We start from the raw sequence: 22,418 nt of genomic DNA on the forward strand, positions 1-22,418 counted from the left end.
CTGCAACACAAGGAGTACTTGAAGCAAAGTTCAGGCAAAATGCGAGCGAGACCGACGGGTAATTCACAAATATTCTCTTATTTGCTGAGCGTTTTAATATTTTGTAAATTGCAGCAGCAGACACAATCATCTCACGCTGCCTGATAATATTCCTCATAAAAACACAAAAATGTCTCCACATTCTTCACACGCTCGATAACAGATTGTCACCCTAAAATGCAATGACTCATATGATGTATGGTATCTCAAGATAACATGACGTTATGAGCATGAGTGATTTCAACAAGGAGAAAATGTATTGGCTTCATTCTGTTCCGTCATGTCTCAGACACACAAACCTGACAAACAGGATACTGGGTTTATTTGAACTCTGCAGGAGACCCAGAAGATGAAGTGAGTGCTCGATAAATATTACAGCCTTACCAAAGAGTTCTCCGCTGTAGATATGTGACGTGTCTATTGGTTCCTCGTTTCCTGACGTCTCTATGACGAGATCTGGAGAAAACAGTGATGTGTCCTTCTTCATGCATAGGTTGAAATGCCTAATGTGGAATACAAGTACAGTATGTGTGTAGTTAGAACAAGTATGAACATTGACACACACATAGTGAACCTCCACTATGTGATAGGGCCCTACAATTGATGGCCCCTAAAATAGAAGGCTCCGGTTTCCTCCCAAATCCCCAAAGCATGCACTTTAGGTTGATTGAAGACTCTAAATTGCCCGTAGGTCTGAATCTGAGAGCGAATGGTGGCTTGTTTACACGCGCCCTGCGATTTGGTGGCCCGCGACCCGAGTGAGGATAAGCGGCGCCGAAAATGAATGAATGAATGAACCCATTTTCCAGCAAAACATATACGCGCATTTGTGAGTTGACAAAATAAAAGCTGAAGGAACCCAGTTGTTGATATGAGCATCGGCACTAGTACGAACACAGACACCGCCCATGGGTGGTGTCCGCACTGGTCCACTGATATCTATGCCCACTTGTGTAAGCGAATCAGGGTTGTGCTGGCAATGAGAAAGACATTTTCATTACAAACATCCATCCATCCATTTTCTGAACCGCTTCTCCTCACGCGGGTCGCGGGCGTGCTGGAGCCTATCCCAGCTATCCTCGGGCAGGAGGCAGGGTACACCCTGGACTGGTTGCCAGCCAATCGCAGGGCTTCATTACAAAGCATCAAAACGTCGATCATTTAGAGCCGCTGTTGGCATTGCACAGCTTGTTGGCCTTCAGTAGAGCTCAATGGGTATGTGGAATATGTCGTGAGGATAACCACAAGAACAGATTCAGAGCTCCGTTTTCATAATCCTCTCTTTCAGACCACATCACATGAAGTGCACGAGCTATGGACTTGCCCTAACCTGAGGCAATGTAATGACTGCTCACCAGACATTTTTTTTTTTTTTAAATCACACACAATGGTGGAAAATGGTCACATCAAGTAAAATGATATTCATTAGTACGGCGGTGTCTACTCATGTTACACGGCAGCTTTTGAGGTTTTTCAAGAGGTGTTGAGGCTTAATTTATACCAGTGGAAAATTTCAATACTAAAGAGGGAAAAGAAAGTATCAATTTAAGTTGTAGTACATATGCATTGTTTTAAATAGTAAGGCAAGGATGAGGAGGCTCAAGCTTCAGATATGTTGCCGCTCAAATACAGTGGTAAAGAAGGAGGGCAACAATCGCCGATGCACTTTGAGCCGTTTATTTAACGATACAGTCAAATACACAGATACAAAATGAAAGCACGCTCGAGGAGCATGGAGAAGACGCAACACTAACCGCGTGGCCAATCGGAGCTTGCGTCAGAGCACCTGACATCACTCACTAGACCACGAATGACAGAAAATCTGTCATCATTATGACTGAAAATGAATAAAATTAACAACTATCGTATGCTGGGAGGGAAAAAGTATGTGAATCCTTTGGAATTTCTTACATTTCTATATAAATTGGTCATAAAATGTAGTCTGAGCTTCATCTAAATCATTAGAATAGTCAGCTTGAACTCATCCCACACAATTGTATTTTTTTTTTTTTTTCATTTTTAAACATTCAGAGGACAGGGAGGAAAAATTGAACACTTGGATTTAATAACTGGTTGACCCTCCTTTGGCAGAAATAACCTCAACCAAACCGTTCCCCCAGTTGCGGCTCAGCCCTGTACAGCAATCAGGTGCTGCAGAACAGTAAAATTCCTGGGATATGTGGTGTGAATACCTCTCTTGAAGTCAATGCCACAGCATCTTAATCGGGTTCAGGTCAGGACTTTGACTGGGCCACTCCAGAACACAGAGGCATTGTACATATCGGGAAATTCTTGTTAACAGGAGACAATTCTAAACTGTGGATTGTGGATTCTAGTTGATTCAAAACAGCTTTAAGCCACAACTCCAATCTTGCCTCATTGATTGGACTCCAGGTTGGCTCACACCTAACTCTAGCTCTTAGAGAAACCATAGCCTGGAGGTTCACTTACTTTTTCCTTGCTGTCCTGTGAATGTTTACATTGTATTTTCGATAAAAATATGAAAACAATTGTGTGGTATCGGTTTAAGCAGACTGTTTATTCTTGTGATGTAGATGAAGATTTGTCCACATTATATGACCAATGTACGCAGAAATAAAAAAAAAACATTTCCAAAGGGTTCACCTACTTTTTCCTCCCACTGTTTACACCTTTGTACAAAAACGTTTTCTTCCAAGAAAAAAAAAAAAAAGGTCTTCCTCATTCATTCATCACCTGATCCTGCAGCTAATATTCATGTGAGTGGGCATCACAAGGCTTTTCTTTTGTTACAACAACCCTATGTGTTGGCACATAGCCTCAAAGAACCTTTAAGTTATTCAGAAAGGCAGAGCCAGTTAAGAACAAAGAAAATGACAACTATAGGACCTTTACAGTGCGGGATTGTTATGAAAATATAATGCCAAACTGCTCTCGACTTCAGACATGACATTATCAGAAGACGTTGACAGAGAACGATGCTGTGATTATCGTCTAAATACAAGCGGCACCAGCTGCACAACTGTCAGGAAGTAGCACAAGCAAGCGCACAGGAAATTAATCGGTTTTAGGGGAACTAGATAACCTTCTGCGGACTGGGTGAAGTGGAATGTAAAGGGTATTTGCATGGTGCCGCAAAGGACACACTATCCACACAATTACTTTTATATAATATACCTTGCTATGCATGTACAGTGGATATACAAAGCAATTATCATTCACGTATATTTTTAGTATCTCATTAACTATCATTATCTCAGTTGTTTTTATTTATTATTTTGATTTCCCTTCAAAAAGAGTTTTTTTTTCCAGTCGAGTTGTACAGGTCATAGGTCACATTAATGTATTCTTGTAATGACTTATCTTGGTTTTGTTTTTTTTATTTGTATTTATTTGTTTTTTTCACAAAAACCTGGCATTTGAACTGCGATGTGTAGACTTAATTTTATCTCCTGTATATCCGGGATAGGTATACAGTGGACCCCCCCAGCTGTGTGCGGGAGATAGGGACAGCGCCAGATCGCAACAAGCAAAAGTCAGCGGACAGTTGACGCCTGTTATAACTGCACTGAAGAAAAACAACAATTTTTTTTCAACATTGTTTCAACCCAAAAAAAAATCTTGAATAAGCGCGGATAAACAGCCCTTAGGCGTTTTCAGGAATGGTTTCCTCCCCAGAAAAGAAAAAGACAAAAAACAAAAATATTTTTTTTATTATTATTAAAAATGTAATTAATTGGAAAAGAAATTGAAGAAAAAAATAAAATAAATTGTGGATAGGTGAAACCACAGGGGTCCAGTGTAATAACCAATTAATTGGTTGTTAAGATTTTGGTCCATTGTCTAATTTTGATCGTATTTTGAGGCAAAATGGTTAGTATACCACCAACTAGTTTGCAGGATAAAGAATCCAGCTTTGTGAAGTTGCGCTACATCAACAGACCTCCACCATGGCACAATGGCTTAGGGATTCTCCCATTGCATGAAAAATATAACTCACTTATGAATTATTTTGATTTGAATGAATGAATTGATTAATAGAGCATGAATGTTGCCCGTGGTCGATCGAGGAATGTTTGTAAAATGGTCATCCCTAATGTACACTTTTGTATGGCTTCTCTCTGTGTGTACAAAAAATGCTTGTGCAAAAATACACAAGACAAGCCAGTTTGACCACATTTTTGGTGTAATGTTGAGGCAAGGTCATTTAACAGTAACATAACTAGCAAACCTTAATAACTTAAACTAGTAACTAACTTTTTTAGATTATTACCAGGGCAGTAATTCTCGCTATTGAATAGCAAGAACTAACTAACCTTGATCAACATGATATGTCAAAATATTTGGAACCATCCAACAGAAAAATGCCAAGGATGAACAATCCTAATTGGGATCAACACCAAATTGTACACCTTAACAGATAAGCAACCTCCTTCCTGAAGGTTGTTATTAATATTCATGCATTACACATGGGCTTGTTCTCCGACATACCTGTTGTGAGAATAGAAGTTGAGGTGCAGGATTTCGTCGTGAGGCGAGAGCGCCCTCTTGGCTCTTTGGTGCCTCTTGTGCAGGGCCTCGGTGTCATAGGATAAACCCTCATAATGACCAATGTATTTGTTCAAGGGTCTTCCAAATGCAGCTGCAAGGAAAGTCAAAGGTAACGGAAAAAAATTTAGACACCAAAGGAAAATGTTTATCACTGGAATTGCGTTTGGGCAGTTCAACTGCCATTCACGCAAATATTGAATCAGCCAATCTCATTCGAAAAAATAAAACATCTGAGTCCTTCTGCTTCATTTGGATGGCAGAGTTCAAATAAATGTTTAGTTGACCAAGTCAGTTTTTTTCTTTTCCGGCTTTTAAGTTTCACGTAAGAAACGACAACGCTGCCCGAAAAAAAACTCATATGCTTGCCATGTCAGTAGCTGGTGATGACACTCAAACAAGAAACTGTTTTCCTTGACAAAACATCACCACGTTAAGTAAATCACATTTTGCGAACATTTGATAACTCATCTGGCAACATATTTTACTCCATGACTAAAATGACCAGTAATAACCATAGTAACTACTCCAATAAGGAGCCATCTTATGAACACTGTTATAACATAAAACAGAGGTCATCCTGACATGTACATGTATGACATGTCTATTTGAAGACACCACCGCAGTAGTTGCCAGGTATAGTACAACCGGTCAATGGGCATGCTTAACAGGCTTATTCAGTTTACACACAAGCCCCAAGGGACTTAATCCTACTGGCTTTCATACTGACCACTTCATTGTTCTTTGTTCTGTCTTCCAGCTATAACAAAGAAAGTGTTCCATTGAAACCTCCAAGAATCACATGATGTTGGAGGAGTGGGGGGCGGTCAGTACCGTCCGCTCGGTGGCTCCACTCGTGGTCAGGTGGCTGATCTATATTCTCAGTAAGGCTGCGGCAAGCCAATGTTTTTAGAATCAATTATTCTACCCAATTATCCGATCGATTCATCAGAAATGTTTTTATTTTGCATTATTAAACCTGCAGGAGGTAAAATTGTTTGGTTAAATGTACATATGAATGTATCGTGATTATTACGTGTTTATTTTGTTTGTTGTTGTTATTTTGTCTCTCCTTGACCACTTGTGGGGCATTAACAATATGTTCTGACTAGTGTTGGAAGGCTGTACTGTATAAAATTAACTAACATTGCAACCTTGTGTTGTCTGAGTGACTGGAGACGTGCTGTTGTGTGGTACAATAGTTAGTTCTGCTTTGCAGTACACATTGCACTTGTTAGCTTCTTTTTCAAGTGTGCAATGATCCCAAACTTTGGATATACTCTGGCTTGCATGCATTCTTTCGTCCTGGCTCACCACCACCAAGCCAACTTATTTCGACATGGAGTGATGCGAGAGTCTGCAGTAACATGAGTCCATGTGGGACAAAAATGATCACTGCAAAGCCTGAAGGCAACTTGTTTTGTACTCGAATCATTCAGTTAATTATTTCAGTCCCAATTCTCAGTTAAAACAGTGTGAGTGTTTTCAGAATAAACTTCAAAAGGGTTGCGGCAGCTTGGCTAAGAGAATCAGGGGCGGAGCCTTCTGAGATCATGTGTTTCTCTTGAGAAGTGAAACGGAAGAGAAACCATATTGACATTGCTCTCAAAGGCCAAGACTCCACCTTGCTATGCTGCTTTGTTGTGTTACTGCACTGCGAGGCGTTACCGTGTAACGGGGGCCTGACAGACAGTCAGAGGCTGTTACAGGCTCGTAGCAACTTGTCCATGGAAGCAGAGAGACAAACATTAACACAACCCGATTCCTCTGCCTTTCCTCAAAAATGACAGCAAGACCGTAAAAATATACACAGTGCTTTCATTAATGAAGAAATATGTTGATTTTGTAAAATTTTAAAACTAAACTGCCAGCATGGAACACCGAGACTAAACTAAATGAGAAAATTCAAACCCGTTTATCTCCTTCGTAAAAGTCATCTGCTTTTACAACATCATGGCACAGCTCCAACATTTCTTTTCAAAATAAACAATTTCCCCTTGCATTCGGTATGGTAGCATCTGTTCATTCGGTGGCCGCCTACTGGTTCCAAGCGGAAAAATCTTGCTCACAATAGTATGTTATATGTTATAATATAGTTTTAGAATAAATCGATCAACCTCAATGGCGCTAAATGGATCTTGTAGAAGAAATAGCCAGTGATGTTGACAACAAGAAGTTTGTAGTAGGTATATTCATAGATTTGAAGAAAGCTGGCGATACTGGTAATATCAGGCACATTTTGACTCACAAATCAAGGAACTGTATACACTGTACTGTACGCTTACTTTACCATATTTTTCTCACTGAGTGAAGGTGTGGGGCAACATGTACAGTATAAGGGCACTCACTGTACAATGGACTATACACTATGCAAAAAAAGAGCCATCAGTGTAGTGACTAATGTAGGGTATTATACAAATGATCTTTTTCTTCAATCACATATATTGAAGTTTCAGGATTTGGTGGATTTTAAAACTGCACGAATAGTTTATAAAGCCAAACATAATTTATTAAACACCCCCCCGCCAAGAAAAAAAAAAAAAGATTTAATGATAAAGATGGGCAATATAATTTAAGAGGGATAATGAAATGTTCCTTGTTAACAATAGACACAACACTGAAAAGCACGTGCATGTCTGTGGGGTGAAGTTGTGGAATGGTCTACCTAATGATGGATGTTGCTTGAATTTACAGTTGTTGTTTTTTTTGTTTGTTTTTTGTGTAACCTATTTTGGCTGATGGGTTTTGTTCTTTCCCGACTAGTTTTTGCTGTTGATGAATATTGTCCATTACTTGGTGATGTCTTTTTGTTTTCTTTTTGTCTTTGTATCGTTGAAAAGGTCTCAACGCAAATCATGGTTTCTTATGAAGATTCTTTTGGGTGAGTACATTTACATGATTTTAGCTTCAGCCCAAAGCCTTCCATTCAGATTTATGAAAGGAACATTGACTTTATTTTTATTTTTTTGTCCGAAAAAAAAATCCATTCCAATTAAAAAAAAAAAAAAACGTTACTAGTCGGGCACAGTCGTACTCGTGCCTTTAAACTGGCTACCTGTGAATTCGTCACAAACTTACCTGTGGTGTGGAGAAGGCAGCAAAGCGTGAGAAGCACTTTAACCAGTATCATGTCCAACATTAGGTAAGAAAAATTATAATAAGAGTGGCAGACGTTTGGTTGAATGTTTAGTGGTGTCGAAATAGTCAGTAGAGCTTCCTAGTTGTGCTGCTCCTCAACTCGGTTGACACCTCCGCGTTCCTCTGGCAGCGTGACGTCACATGCTCACAACGGCCGCGCCCCTTCCACAGAACGTCGCTGTCATCTAGGACACACCCATCGTCAGATTAAAGCACACGGGGCAGGCAATAAAAGTAAAAACGTCGAAACGTAAAACGACACGAGATGAAACAAGTCGGAAAGTTTTTTTTTTGTTTGTTTTTTGTTTGTTGTTGTTTTTTGGTGCGGTACGTAGCGCACCGGCGATGTGTATCGATTTGTTCACATGAATCACTCCGCCGACTTGGGTACTTCCGCAAATACTGACTTCCGGGTTTGACAACTTTGGGAGGGACTTTTAAAGTACAGTAGGGACCTCCTAATGTGATATTAAACAATAATTATTTGTATTTTATCTATCACTACTACTATCATATTGATATTCATTGAAAGTAATCGTTGCATAGTTAAAGTAATAGTTACAAAGTGATCTTCTGGAACTAGATGGGTTGGGAGTAAATAAGACTGCCTATTCCTTTTCAAACATTGCCTTGATTTTTATTTTTGTCACATTTTCATTTTGTTTCTTTAATTTGTTTTGATTTTACTGTTCAATTTTTCTTAATAAAAGGAACAAAAATACACGTTTTCTCTTTCCAACACAAAAGGAATGATAGCATTGATAAGACATATCGCTAATGGTATGGTATAAGAATTTCACATCACTTACCAATTAACCAATCAGATTGCTTTATGGGTTGTTTACAACTTAATGCGACTGCATGGTGTATGACAATTTGTATAATATACTTTACTGTACAAAAAAAAAAAGAACGTTTGGGCACGTTTGGGCACATTATCCACTGCTGGGCACCAATCATGTTATGATTGGTGCCCAGCAGTGGATAATGCAGGAAATGCTGACCCCTGGCGTCTGTAAATCGTTACTGCATTTAAATCAGGACCATATATAACATTTTATGGCTCGTAAATGTTCTTCAAAGCCTTTTGAGCTAGTGCACAGTTTTGCCTCACTATAGTAATATGTAGTTCTCCTAGTGCGACCTAGTCACTCTGCGAGTGTGCCCTAGTTGCTCTACTCGTGTGCAAAAATGTCCTACAGTAGTGGAAGGAAGTAGTGGGTAAAAAAGTCACTAGTAAGACAGTCTTTCTACTAGTGCACTGAAATGTCTTACACGTAAGGAAAAAGTGCTTGATTGCTTTAGATACTTCCTGTGGGGCTCAAATGAACTGAGACCCAGATGGCAGCTGATCGCACAGAATCTGCACCATTTGATTGTTGTAACTGTCTCAAAATAAACGTTGTCTAAATCTGAGAATACACGTATTGAACTACTCAAAATGTGTATTGGTTCATTTTAGTGGTAGTGGTATGTGTGCTCCCTCTAGTGGTATGTGAAATAATCACAGCCCATGTACAATTCAGCTGTACTTAACCTTTTAAGTACAATACATTTGCATGTAATCTTTAACAACTGATTGTTTTTTTATTTTTATTCGGGTACAATTTATTTTAACCATGCAATACATTTTAATTACATAATTATTTAAAGACATATATTTTCCTATATTTATATATGTCATATATTTAGTGCAGCCCTATGGGGGGCACAAGTCAGTGCAAACTGTAGGCCGGTCCCAAGCCCGGATAAATGCAGAGGGTTGCGTCAGGGAGGGCATCCGGCTTAAAACCTTGCCAAACAAATATGAGCGTTCATCCAAATAATTCCATACCGGATCGGTCGTGGCCCGGGTTAACAACGTCCGCCACCGGCGCCGTCAACCTGCGGGGCGCCGTTGGAAATTCAGCTACTGTGGGTCGAAGTCAAAGAAGAAGAAGAGGTGGAAAGCGGGTTCTTCGGCAGAAAGAGAAGAGGAAAACAGAGAGCCTAGAACTGAATGTGGGGACTTTGAATGTTGGGACTATGACAGGGAAATCTCGGGAGTTGGTTGACATGATGATAAGGAGAAAGGTTGATATATTGTGTGTCCAGGAGACCAGGTGGAAAGGCAGTAAGGCTAGAAGTTTAGGGGCAGGGCTTAAATTATTTTACCATAGTGTAGATGGGAAGAGAAATGGAGTCGGGGTTATTTTAAAAGAAGAGTTGGCTAAGAATGTCTTGGAGGTGAAAAGAGTATCAGATCGAGTGATGAGGCTGAAATTTGAAATTGAGGGTGTTATGTGTAATGTGATTAGTGGCTATGGCCCACAGGTAGGATGTGACCTCGAGGTGAAAGAGAAATTCTGGAAGGAGCTAGATGATGTAGTTCTGAGCATCCCAGACAGAGAGAGAGTCGTAATTGGTGCAGATTGTAATGGACATGTCGGTGAAGGTAATAGGGGTGATGAAGAAGTGATGGGTAAGTACGGCATCCAGGAAAGGAACTTGGAGGGACAGATGGTGGTAGACTTTGCAACAAGGATGCAAATGGCTGTAGTGAACACTTTTTTCCAGAAGAGGCACGAACATAGGGTGGCCTACAAGAGCAGAGGTAGAAGCACGCAGGTGGATTACATCTTGTGCAGACGATGTAATCTGAAGGAGGTTACCAACTGTAAGGTAGTGGTAGGGGAGAGTGTGGCTAGACAGCATAGGATGGTGGTGTGTAAGATGAATCTGGTGGTGGGGAGGAAAATTAGGAAGACAAAGGCAGAGAAGAGAACCATGTGGTGGAAGCTGAGACAGGACGAGTGTTGCGCAGCTTTTCGGGAAGAGGTGATACAGGCTCTCGGTGGACGGGAGGAGCTTCCAGAAGACTGGACCACTGCAGCCAAGGTAATCAGAGAAGCAGGCAGGCGAGTACTTGGTGTATCTTCTGGCAGGAAAGGAGAGAAGGAGACTTGGTGGTGGAACCTCACAGTACAGGAAATCATACAAGGAAAAAGGTTAGCTAAGAAGAAGTGGGACACCGAGAGGACCGAGGAGAGGCGAAAGGAATACATTGAGATGCGACACAGGGCAAAGGTAGAGGTGGCAAAGGCAAAACAAGAGGCATATGATGACATGTATGGCAGGTTGGACACTAAAGAAGGAGAAAAGGATCGAAACAGGCTGGCCAGAAAGAGGGATAGAGATGGGAAGGATGTGCAGCAGGTTAGGGTGATTAAGGATAGAGATGGAAATATGTTGACTGGTGCCAGCAGTGTGCTAGCTAGATGGAAAGAATACTTCGAGGAGTTGATGAATGAGGAAAATGATAGAGAAGGGAGAGTAGACGAGGCAAGTGTGGTGGACCAGGAAGTGGCAATGATTCGTAAGGGGGAAGTTAGAAAGGCATGAAAGAGAATGAAAAATGGAAAGGCAGTTGGTCCTGATGACATTCCTGTGGAGGTATGGAAGCATCTAGGAGAGGTGGCTTCTGGAGTTTTTGACCAGCTTGTTCAATAGAATTCTAGCGTGTGAGAAGATGCCTGAGGAATGGAGGAAAAGCGTACTGGTGGCCATTTTTAAGAACAAAGGTGATGTGCAGAGCTGTGGCAACTATCGAGGAATAAAGTTGATGAGCCACACAATGAAGTTATGGGAAAGAGTAGTGGAGGCTAGACTCAGGACAGAAGTGAGGATTTGCGAGCAACAGTATGGTTTCATGCCTAGAAAGAGTACCACAGATGCATTATTTGCCTTGAGGATGTTGATGGAAAAGTACAGAGAAGGTCAGAAGGAGCTACATTGTGTCTTTGTAGATCTAGAGCAAGGGTGCCCAAACGTTTTGGCTCAGGGGCCACATTGCCTTAAAAAAATTGTCATGCGGGCCAGCAATAATTTTACATGCTACCGACGAGGCGAATGCTTTTTTGTATTTTTATTTTACTGTTTTACTATGCTGTCTGCTGCTAGGTAGATCTTATAACTGCCTGACCTGGATAAATGAAGGTTAAAATAAAAATGAATGAAATGCAAAAGAAAGTATTTTTATGAAATTTGACTCAAACCCAAACTTTATTCATCAGAATCAACAAACAACATGCTTGCATTCATGTGAAGGGTGATACTGAGATCTCCACGGCAGTAAATGGGGCAGGTCTGGCTCAAAAGCGGTGGTTTTAATGCGCAAGATGTCACGCAGGTGGGGAGTCACTTCGTCTTGTCCTCACGCGGTTCTTATTCATGTTCATGACTGAGAATGTCTTCTCACACAAGTATGTCGAGCCAAACAAGCTCAACATTTTCTTAGCAAATGTACAAATCTCTTTGAAACCTGTCTTTATCCAGCTGCTGGTAAAAGTTGACGAGAGGGAGTTGTTGGTACCGGCTGCGACACTCCGTGTCACACTGCAGCTCAATGAGCTCCAGCTGCAGGTGGGCTGGAACGTCACTGAGATCCACGGAAGCAGTTTGGCACATACAACTTTTTGGCGAATAATACAATGGAGTTTTGTAGCTTTACCTCCTTCTTCGCTTACTTTGTGACACACTCGGGTTGATAGTCCACTGTGCTCGGCAACCATGGCAGGTGCCGCCATCCGTAATAATCCCCGTGATTTTGTTCCACTTTAATTTTATGTCATGTACGGCGGAACAAACAGAAGCAAATCAATCTTTCCGTCTTGTTTGGTCGTGAAGGCTCTGGAGGTCAAGTAGCTCTTCACGCACGTTCATTTCACTGTCCACTCCTCTAAAAAAAATCAGTAACTGAGCGCTGTCGGATGCATCCGTGCTTTCGTCACAGGTTCACGAAAAAAATTCAATCTCCACTCCTTTTGCGACCAACTGTCTCTTAATATCAGAAGAAACTTCTTCGCCTCTTCGTGACACAGTGCTACGAGCCAGGAAAACACTGGCGAACTGTTGCTTTTTCTCAGGACAAATGTTCTCCACCATTTTCATCACACAGTCTTGAATAAATTCACCCTCAGTAAAAGGTTTGCAGTGCTTGGCAATCAGCGTTGCCACCTCATAGCTTGCCTTTGTTGCATTTTCATTCGACTCACTGGCTCTTGTGAAAAAGTGTTGCTGTGTCGTTAAACCAGCTTCCAGTCGCTTCAATTTTTCACTGCGTTCGTTCCCAGTTAGCTTGTCGTAATTAGCATGTTCCGTCTGGTCGTGCCTCTTTATATTGAACTCCTTGAACACAGCCACAGTCTCTTGGCAAATTAGGCAGACGCAGTTGTTTCGAAACTCAGTGAAAACATATTCAGACTTCCATTTGTCCTGGAAACGTCGGCCCTCGCTATCAACTTTCCTTTTCTTACTTCCAGTTGCCATTTTAGAAATGGGCAAAACACAGATCATGCGCAAAACGGCCCCGCGAGAGTTCAGCCACAAGTTTACTGCCAACCTGTGGTGAAATATAAAATTGCGCGTGTATTTTGTACTGCCGGGCCACATATGATTGGTTTTATGACAGAGGCTTCGGGCCAGTGGAAATATGAACACGGGCCGGATTTGGCCCGGGGGCCGGACTTTGGGTTTGTCTGATCTAGAGAAAGCCTATGACAGAGTACCCAGAGAGGAACTGTGGTACTGCATGCGGAAGTCTGGAGTGGCAGAGAAGTATGTTAGAATAATACAGGACATGTACGAGGGCAGCAGAACAGCGGTGAGGTGTGCTGTAGGTGTGACAGACGAATTTAAGGTGGAGGTGGGACTGCATCAGGGATCAGCTCTGAGCCCCTTCCTTTTTGCAGTGGTGATGGATAGACTGACAGATGAGGTTAGACTGGAATCCCCGTGCACCATGATGTTTGCAGATGACATTGTGATCTGCAGTGAAAGGAGGGAGCAGCTAGAGGAACAGTTAGAAAGATGGAGGCATGCACCGGAAAGCAGAGGAATGAAGATTAGCCGAAGTAAGACAGAATATATGTGCATGAATGAGAGGGGAGGTGGGGGAAGAATGAGGCTCCAGGGAGAAGAGATGGCAAGGGTGGAGGACTTTAAATACTTGGGGTCAACCGTCCAGAGCAATGGTGAGTGTGGTCAGGAAGTGAAGAAACGTGTCCAAGGAGGTTGGAACGGGTGGAGGAAGCTGTCAGGTGTGTTATGTGACAGAAGAGTCTCTGCTAGGATGAAGGGCAAAGTTTATAAAACAGTGGTGAGGCCAGCCATGATGTACGGATTAGAGACCGTGGCACTGAAGAGACAACAGGAAGCAGAGCTGGAGGTGGCCGAAATGAAGATGTTGGGGTTCGCTCTCGAAGTGACCAGGTTGGAAAATGAGCTCATCAGAGGGACAGCCAAGGTTCGATGTTTTGGAGACAAAGTTAGAGAGAGCAGACTTCAATGGTTTGGACACGTCCAGAGGAGAAATAGTGAGTACATTGGTAGAAGGATGATGAGGATGAAGCTGCCAGGCAAGAGAGCTCCAGGAAGACCAAAGAGAAGGTTGATGGATGTCGTGAGGGAAGACATGATGGCAGTTGGTGTTCAAGAGGAGGATGCAGGAGATAGGCTGACATGGAAAAGGATGACGCGCTGTGGCGACCCCTAACGGGACAAACCGAAAGGAAAAGAAGAAGAAGAAGATATTTTCCTATATTTAAGTGCATTGTTCATGTTCAAACTGCATAATGTAACAGTGTCCCACAATAACACGAAAGAGACTATTTAGGAATAAACGTTTATTTTTTGGATGACTACTTGTGCCGAGTGCTCCTGTATTTGAATGTGGGTGATGATGGTGGTCCTTGGCGAGCTTCGTATTTTATTTTATTTTTTGGAGCTCATTGTGATGACGTCACCGGTAATTGGTGTAAAGTTTGAGAACCTATGCATTGGGGCAACAGGACTGACTAAAAGTTTTATTTTTAAGAAATGACCTTAAAGTGTGTGTGTGTGTGTGTGTGTATATATATATATATATATATATATATATATATATATATATATATCGTGATTTGTGTGTGTGATATATGTATATATCACAATTACAGATATCTTGAATGAAAATTCTATTAATGTAAAATCTAATTACGACTAGTCAGAAAGACCTTAGTTCATACCCATCTACAATGTTAATTTCGGATAGTCAAATTTAGCTTTTAAATGTTGAATCGGCTTCCCATATGACGAATAACTTCTGAAAGGAGAAAAACAGTCAAATATACGAAGGTTCGCAAACGCATCACTGCCTGACCGCTTTCTCTCGAGCGCCCCCTAGTGGCCAGAAATAATGCTCCTTCTGATGACGTCACCGGTAGAGTTGTCATGGCGTCTTTTGGACCGAATCTGCTGCTGCAATTTAGCTAGAATCTGTCGACAGGCGCTAAATGGAAATGGAGAAAAATGCAGACGTGCATCGAGAGGCCGTCGGCTGCGACAGCATCGGGGCGGACACCGGCGACGCTCCGGCGGCGGGAGACGGGACAGGGACGGCGGAGAAACGGCCAAATAGTGAGGCTCGTCTCAGCACTTTGCTGGGGAACGATAGCTGTAGTAACAGCGCCGCGGAGGACCCGAGCACCCTTCACGTCAGCCCCGGTGCGGCCAGGTGTGATTTAGCGCAGGTCCTGGAAGTCCTAGCCGGACCGCAGGCGAGTGAGGACGCCGAGTCGAGCGAGTCGCGATCCGGGGAGCAGCGGCTCAGTAACGGGATGGGGTCCGGTCCCGATAAGGAGGGTGGCGCCTCAAAGTTAGTAAACAACCAAGGTGTGGACGAGAAGGAAAGCCAGCCCAGCAAACTTGCCAAACCCACCCGTCTGTGCCCGGCCGGGACCATCCCGGAGGACCTGAACGCCCCGCACGCCTTATCCGAGCCGGACGCCAGCCTCGGCGGATGCGAGTCCCGCAGCCTGGACTCGCTGGAGGACTCCTTCTCCAAGCTAAACTCCTGCCCCAGCTCGGACCTGGAGGAGCCGGGGCTGGCCCTGGCCCTGCACGGCGAGTTCGGCCCGGACGGCACCAAGGCGACGTGGGCCAAGGACCGAGCGGCCGGCCAGTCCATCTACCACATCAAGTGGATCAAGTGGAGGGAGGAGAACACGCCGATCATCACCCAGAACGAGAACGGCCCTTGTCCTCTGCTGGCCATCATGAACGTGCTCCTGCTCGCCTGGAAGGTAAAAGATGCGCCATACGGTCGAGGGTTTGATTTTGCTGTGCGAAACACTCCTTTCTCAAATCATCTTTCCCCATCCAAATGAATGGAAATGCCACTAATCCGTTCCAGCCTCCCCGAAACAAACAAACAAAAATGTGTCATGTGTTTTTTCATGAGAAAAAAAACCACTCTAATATTCTACTTTATTTATGAACAACAACAAAAAAAACATAGGTCGAGCCATTTAGTAAAATGACGAAAGCGGCACTTAGCACATCTGCCTCACAGTTCTGAGGACCGGGGTTCAATCCCCGGTCCCGCCTGTATGGAGTTTGCTTGTTCTCCCCCGTGCCTGCGTGGGTTTTCTCCGGGTACTCCGGTTTCCTCCCACATCGCAAAAACATGCATGAATTGGAGACTCTAAATTGCCCGTAGGTTTGAATATGATTGCGAATGGTTGTTTGTTTATGTGTGCGCTGCGATTGGCTGGCGACCAGTTCAGGGTGTACCCCGCCTCAACGCCCGAAGATAGCTGGGACAGGCTCCAGCTCGCCCGCGACCCGAGTGAGGAGAAGCGGCTCAGAAAACGGATGAATGGTAGTTTGAATGTGTCAAGTGCCAGTCGAAAAAGAAGAGGTCAACTGCTTCGGGTAAGTGGATTGAATAACAGACGCAACGCAATCCTAAAACAGGCAAACACAGCAAGGTTTTGTCATCGTTTCAGTTAAGGTCAGCGGTAGTCAATCCCTTTTCTTCCACCCTGGCGCCTATTGTTTACAAACATCGTGAAGGGGTCTATTTAATTCGAAAAATCTCACAGCACACCAAACAGAAATATATATATATTTTTTTTAAATGATAAAAAGGTTAATTACGTACCTTCTGCCAGCCACTGGAAGAGCATTTAATCTTGTTCTATACGTCGCTGGGATAGATATATGAACAAAGATACATTATTCGTAAACAAGTAATAATATTCGCAGCTCACCCGCGACCATAAAGCGGTTTGGAAAATGAACGGATGGATGTGTTAAAACGATCTACTGTGTTGCGCCTCTGTTGTATGCTATCCCCAACATGGTTGCCCCACGTCTGTCACAGGTTAAGATGCCCCCCATGATGGAGATTATTACAGCCGAGCAACTGATGGAGTATCTCGGTGAGTGTTCCCGTCTCAGTGTTTAAATCCGAACAATCGATCAGTGTCGTTTATGTCGAACGCGCCGTGGATTTGTGCGGTTTGTGACTTCCAGTCACGACGTCAGAATCGTTGCGCTCTCAGCTGCAGTATATTGCAAATTTTTCAGCAATTCTTGTTTTTTTTTTTGTTTTTTTTTTTCATAGATTGTCACAGTACTGTGTACAGCGCAGGCAAGTCCGATTTATAGAGTTGCGTGTTTTCAGTGTAGTGCCACGTTCTGCCGAAACATGTTGGGCAGCTCCGAGGTCCACTGGAAGACGGAAGTGTTCTAAAAGAAGAAGCGGCGGAGAAAGTCTCCAACTATACTCCTCTAATTGTTGTTGTTCCCACAGAGCAAAGAGTTTATCGACCAGTGAGTAACGTTGTATGCTGTTTTTTTTTTTTTATATGATGCTGCTCTGTGTATGCTGAAGTACCAGGGTTTTTTATTTTTTTTAATTATTATTATTATTATTATTTTTTAAGGTTTAGAACTACCGCTACGTCGATGCTCATTTCTGTTAGCCTGCGTATGGCATTTCACAATGTAGCTTAGCATTAAGCTAGTGGGCTTTCATAAGAATGACATGGTTTGGTTGAACATTTTGGTGGTTAAATACAATGTTCTTGTAATGCTCAAAACTATTTAGTTTTATGTGTCAGTTTTACAGTAAACTTCAACTGGGAGTGACAAACAGCTTGAAGCAAACACGCTGTGCCTCTTATTTGAAGTGCGCGAGCGAGCCGGTCTTCCTAGTTTCCCATTTCTTGACAGCGGTAGTGAGAACTAATGCGACTGAATACGTTATAAAGTAAAGGGTTTTAACAAGTTTGAATGTGTTTAACAGACGTGGGAGCGCTAAAAATATTGAAGAAAAGTTTTTTGTTTATGATCTCTCCATATCACTGACTTTCACCCATCGCGGCTTCTATGTGTACTAGATTGCACATGTTTTAGGAGACTATGTTCTGCCACACAGTTTGTATGACAATGCTGTGAGGTTTCTAATCTCAGCACAATCTGTTGTCCTTGTGCGTTGACACACGGGCAACAGATGAATCAGAGGGTGGCGGGCGTCACTCAGCAGCTCGTGGTGCTTTGTGCCGTCAGCTGGGAGGCCACAGCTCGCTGGTGCACTCAGCGATGAGGAACTTTTGCCTCATGTTGACAATTGGACTTGAAAAAGAAGTCATTTTTGATGGTACGCGTGTGTAGGTTCTTCGTCATTGAGGTGATGGAAATCCGAAAAGGTTGAAACGAGGCAACTGGACCTTTCTTGTTTATTGAAGACGTTTCACCTTTTCATCGTTAACAAACAAGAAAAGTCCAAATGCCTTTTGGTCCTTTGCATCATTAACGTCATAAAAATACTATACTATATAAAATACAGAATCTCAACATTGAACCTTTTTATAGTTATACAAGAAAAACAAAAACAAACTAGTCTTTCTGTAATGCCTGCCAAAACAAATGTGTTTTTAACCGCTTTTTAAAAATGTCCACCGAAGAGGCAGCTCTGAGCTCAAAAGGAGGTGCCTTGCACAATTTGGGGGGAATGGGCTCTGTCACTTTTAGTTTTTTTTTTGTGTGAGGATCATTGATTAAAAGGCATTCTGCAGACAGCAGAAAATAAAAGGCCAAAGAAAAAGAAAAACACACTTGCAAAGGTAATCGTTTGGAGGTTCACTAAACAGGTCCGTTCTTGCATTATCACATGCTCCTGGTACTGGCTCTGGTACAATTTCAGAACCCAGTGGGTGCAAAAAAAAAAAAAAAAAAGAAAATGTAGGTTCAATTCAAAATTGTTCACCCTGTTCCACTTTTTTCAAAATGTTTGTTACATCACAGCATACCATTGCAATCATCCCCAGATACCAGGCAAGTACGCATGCTTGTGACTGTGATCAGCATAGTTGATATACATCAAAGTAATGAGCCCAAATGAATTTTAACCGAGTAATCTTTTTTTTTTTTTTTTTTTAAAGTCAGAAATTTGCTTGGTTTGCAGTTTAAATACTTGTTTGAAGGTTTATTTAAAAAAAAAAAAAAAAAAGTTTCATTTAAGCATGCCCTCTTCCTGTCAGACATTTTGGAAATGAGGTCATTTTGCGATTGAATTTCTTGCTTTCGGAAGGGGAACCACCACTAAACATTTTCAAAAGCTTGCAAAATGTGTATGGGAAAGATGCAATAGGCTACAGCACAGTCAAAAAGCGGGTGTCCAGGATCAAAGGCAAAGATTTTGTCAACCTTTTGAAAATGTTTAGTGGCAGTTCCCGTTCCAAAACAAGGAATTCAGTCACAGCTCTCTGCTTCGAACGGCCAACAAGGACATCATTTCCAAAATGGCAGACGGGAAGCGGACAGAGAGAAATGGCTGCCTGCTGTTACACAGTCAGGTCAATAGAAGTCTCAAATATCAACAATAATCTTATTGACTAGTAGAGGCTAATTTCATATTGTAAGGAAACTCGTTCAAGCAGTGGTTTTCCATCGGGTTTTTGATTTCCCCACCCAATGACAATGACTTTATTCAAAACAAGTTTTTTTTTAGTTTTTTTATTTCCCTTCTCGCGATTTGCTTGATTTTCTCGATATCAAACAAGTTTAGAAACCTTCATATATTAATCTTACCATGCCTTTGGCATTTGACTCTGTGATTGCCTTCCACCAGCCTCCTTTCTTGTCATTCGGAAGACAATGGGGAACATTTTTTCCCTCATGTTATTATTTCGTGGGAATTAAACTCGCTAGTCATTATTTATTTATTTATTTTTTCAATAGTCACGAGATCCGACGGAAAAGTTGCTTCATAGCGACCGAATTGCTAAGTTGGGAACAAAGACTAAGCTTCTGTAAACTAGCTCCTCTCTGTTGGCAGCCACGTTGTTAGTGGAAGCAGTGCACATCAGTCAGCAACGATGGATAAATATGGAATTCATGTCAATGGAATTCGGCTTCTTTCTTTGAAATAGTTCATGAATATTTTGGTTGAAACGTTCAAAAAAGTGTCTTTGGCCATACTGAACCGACTTTATGTGCCCCTGCAGGAGACTACATCCTGGAAACTAAACCTAAAGAGATCTCCGAGGCCCAGCGGCTAAACTATGAGCAGGTAAGTCCTAACTCCAATAGCTACCAGATCATTGCACAGTATTACTAATGAATTATACACTCACAGGCAGCATGGCGGAATAGTGGTTAGCACGTCTGCGTCACAGTTCTGAGGTTTGGGATTTGCATCTCCCACATTCCCCAAAAAATGCGTGTTAGATTCATTGAAGAAAATTGCCCATAGGTGCGAATGTAAGTGTGAATGCTTGTTTGTCACGATGTGCTCTGCAATTGACTGTCGACCGGTCCAGCGCGTACCCCACCTCTAGCCCAAAATCAGCTGGGATGAGGCTCCAACTGTGACACCAGGGACAAGCACTATAGAAAATAATGCTTCAAGATGAGAATGCTCTGAAAGATTAGAATTTATCAATGCGGTTGCAGTTTGCAGTGGCTCTGCACTCCATCATACTGACAGCTGTTTTGAATATTTTTGACAACCTTGTTAAGCTGCAAAATCAAAACATTATTAATGTCAACGCTCGCTGCCCGTATTACTTAATGGGACAAATGACACACTCAGGTATTTTTAACCTGCTAGCTGCTCTCCATCGTGATGATCCAAACCAAAGGATTTGTGCTCTGCTTTCAATTTCATACTTGAATGCAGTAATTAAATGCACTCATACGGAGTCTCACTTGAAGTTGCTGAGATGCAGGAAGTTGCTTTGTTCAGCTTTTTACTGAGCAGATCTACTGGAGATTGTAATTTGCAACGGTGTAGAACTACACTGCGTCACAGTATGAGTTGTTTATAATATTTTGGTTGCCTTTTTTACTGTAGCTACACGAGAGCGACAAACTTTTCGAAACACTTACACACATATTACAAACATATTGTTACATTAGCACCTCTCTAGCAGAGTGTTATTCTCTTTCTAAGGGCTTTGTCATTTGCTTTCTCATTGTGGTATACAGTAAGCCCCGGTCATATTGCAGTTCATCACTCGCGCCCCGCCCCCATCATATCACACATTTTTAAGTCATCAGTTTTTACGAATTTTTACAGTTTACTGGACTGAGAAGTTAGAATTTAGAGTTGTGTGCCTTCAGTGTAGTATCAAGTTGTGCCGCAACATGCCGGGCAGCACTCAGGTTGTTATTCCCACAGAGCAAAAATCATATATGCTTTTGAATATGGTTGTATGCTCAGTTTGTATGTCTTGCTGCTCTGTGTGTGCTCTAGGAGAAGTTCTTTGAAGATTTATAATTACGTAACATAATTTCCGTTAGCCCATCTATGGCATTTCACATTATATGTTCGCATTACAATAGCAGACCTTTGTTAGATTAAATCATACGGTCTGGTTGGACATTTTGGTGTTTAGTAAAAGCATTTATTTTCTTTTTTGTTTTATGACAGTTTTAAGTCAACGATGAGTGATAGTTCACTGTCTGTAATGGTACTTGAAGAGCATTGTATTGTATTGTATCGTAATAGTCAACAAATTGTCCTTTTCGTTCAAAACAACAGAAATGCCAACTAAAATAAACTGTCGTTTTCATTTTGACACAAACTGAAATAAATCGTTGACTAAAACACAACATGAATACACAATAGTCAGATGGGGGTTCAGAACATTTTTCAGTTGATATATAAACACAAAGAACTGCTACGTAGTTCCAGAGGCGGAGGTAAGCTGATTTAGCTATCAAAAGAGGGTCACGTTTACTAATTAACATCATGTAAAAGACTCTGGTAACACATTTTGCTGCAATAAGTAATGGCTATTGCAAACAAGGTAATTACAGAATACTCGTGTGTCACTACTCCCTGACTGAGTCGCACTCTGTTTCCAGCCACTCACCGTGACATCACTGCCCATGAACACGGCAGGTGAACTGCACCGAATAACGATCACACAAATCAACACAAACGTAACAAATGCTTAAGGCACCTACTTACGTTATAGAGATGAACATATATGCATGTTTCTACTAAAACATTTGAGAGTCGACAATGTTCTTTAACGCGGACCTGGACGCAGAGTTGAGAGCAAACCTCATAAAAGTGAAGCTTGGCTCTTCACCGCTCTGTATTACATAAGATGCGTCTCGCGAGACTCGGGGTGGGGAACAACGGAGGTCAGGGTTGTGTGATGTCGTTTGAAATAGCGGTAAATGCTTAGAGACGCGCGGCTGGGTTCAGCTTCAGGCTATTACTGAGGTTTGCTGTGTGTTTTTGTGTGTGTGTGGTTGACCATGCGAGTGGAGACGGAGCTCCGCTTCCTCTGCTTCCTCCCGTCTCCCGGTGCCTGCCTACGTTGCGGCCTGTCCGTGCTCCAGCAGCACATCTGTGGATGATTTGAAGCCACGTTTTAAAGGCGAGGAGACATTTT

General features: G+C 42.2%; 2 protein-coding genes across 4 annotated transcripts in view; one reads left to right on the top strand and one right to left on the bottom strand.

The window, feature by feature from the left end:
* Window positions 1–7,878, bottom strand: part of adam10a (ADAM metallopeptidase domain 10a) — a 23,166-nt gene extending 15,288 nt beyond the window's left edge. Inside the window, exons 1-3 of the mRNA XM_061670636.1 lie at window positions 7,645–7,878; window positions 4,510–4,660; window positions 424–542 (exon numbers count right to left, since the gene is read on the bottom strand). Of these exons, the coding sequence (XP_061526620.1) occupies window positions 424–542; window positions 4,510–4,660; window positions 7,645–7,705 (331 nt within the window). The 5' untranslated portion in view covers window positions 7,706–7,878. The remainder of the gene's footprint in view (window positions 1–423; window positions 543–4,509; window positions 4,661–7,644) is intronic.
* A 7,062-nt stretch (window positions 7,879–14,940) lies between these two features.
* The window catches only part of mindy2 (MINDY lysine 48 deubiquitinase 2), a 40,794-nt gene continuing 33,316 nt past the window's right edge, over window positions 14,941–22,418 (top strand). For 2 of the 3 annotated variants that reach the window (XR_009768184.1, XM_061670637.1), the window contains exons 1-3: window positions 14,941–15,803; window positions 16,886–16,943; window positions 20,016–20,080. Coding sequence is in view for 2 of the 3 variants with exons in the window: in XM_061670637.1 (XP_061526621.1) it covers window positions 15,015–15,803; window positions 16,886–16,943; window positions 20,016–20,080 (912 nt within the window). In the remaining variant the exon portion in view is untranslated. Of the gene's footprint in view, window positions 15,804–16,386; window positions 16,435–16,885; window positions 16,944–20,015; window positions 20,081–22,418 lie in introns of those variants that run through there. The other variant, XM_061670638.1, reaches the window with a different exon arrangement.

The sequence above is a fragment of the Phycodurus eques genome, chromosome 2 (genome assembly GCF_024500275.1).
Source record: "Phycodurus eques isolate BA_2022a chromosome 2, UOR_Pequ_1.1, whole genome shotgun sequence".
Lineage (NCBI taxonomy): Eukaryota > Metazoa > Chordata > Actinopteri > Syngnathiformes > Syngnathidae > Phycodurus > Phycodurus eques.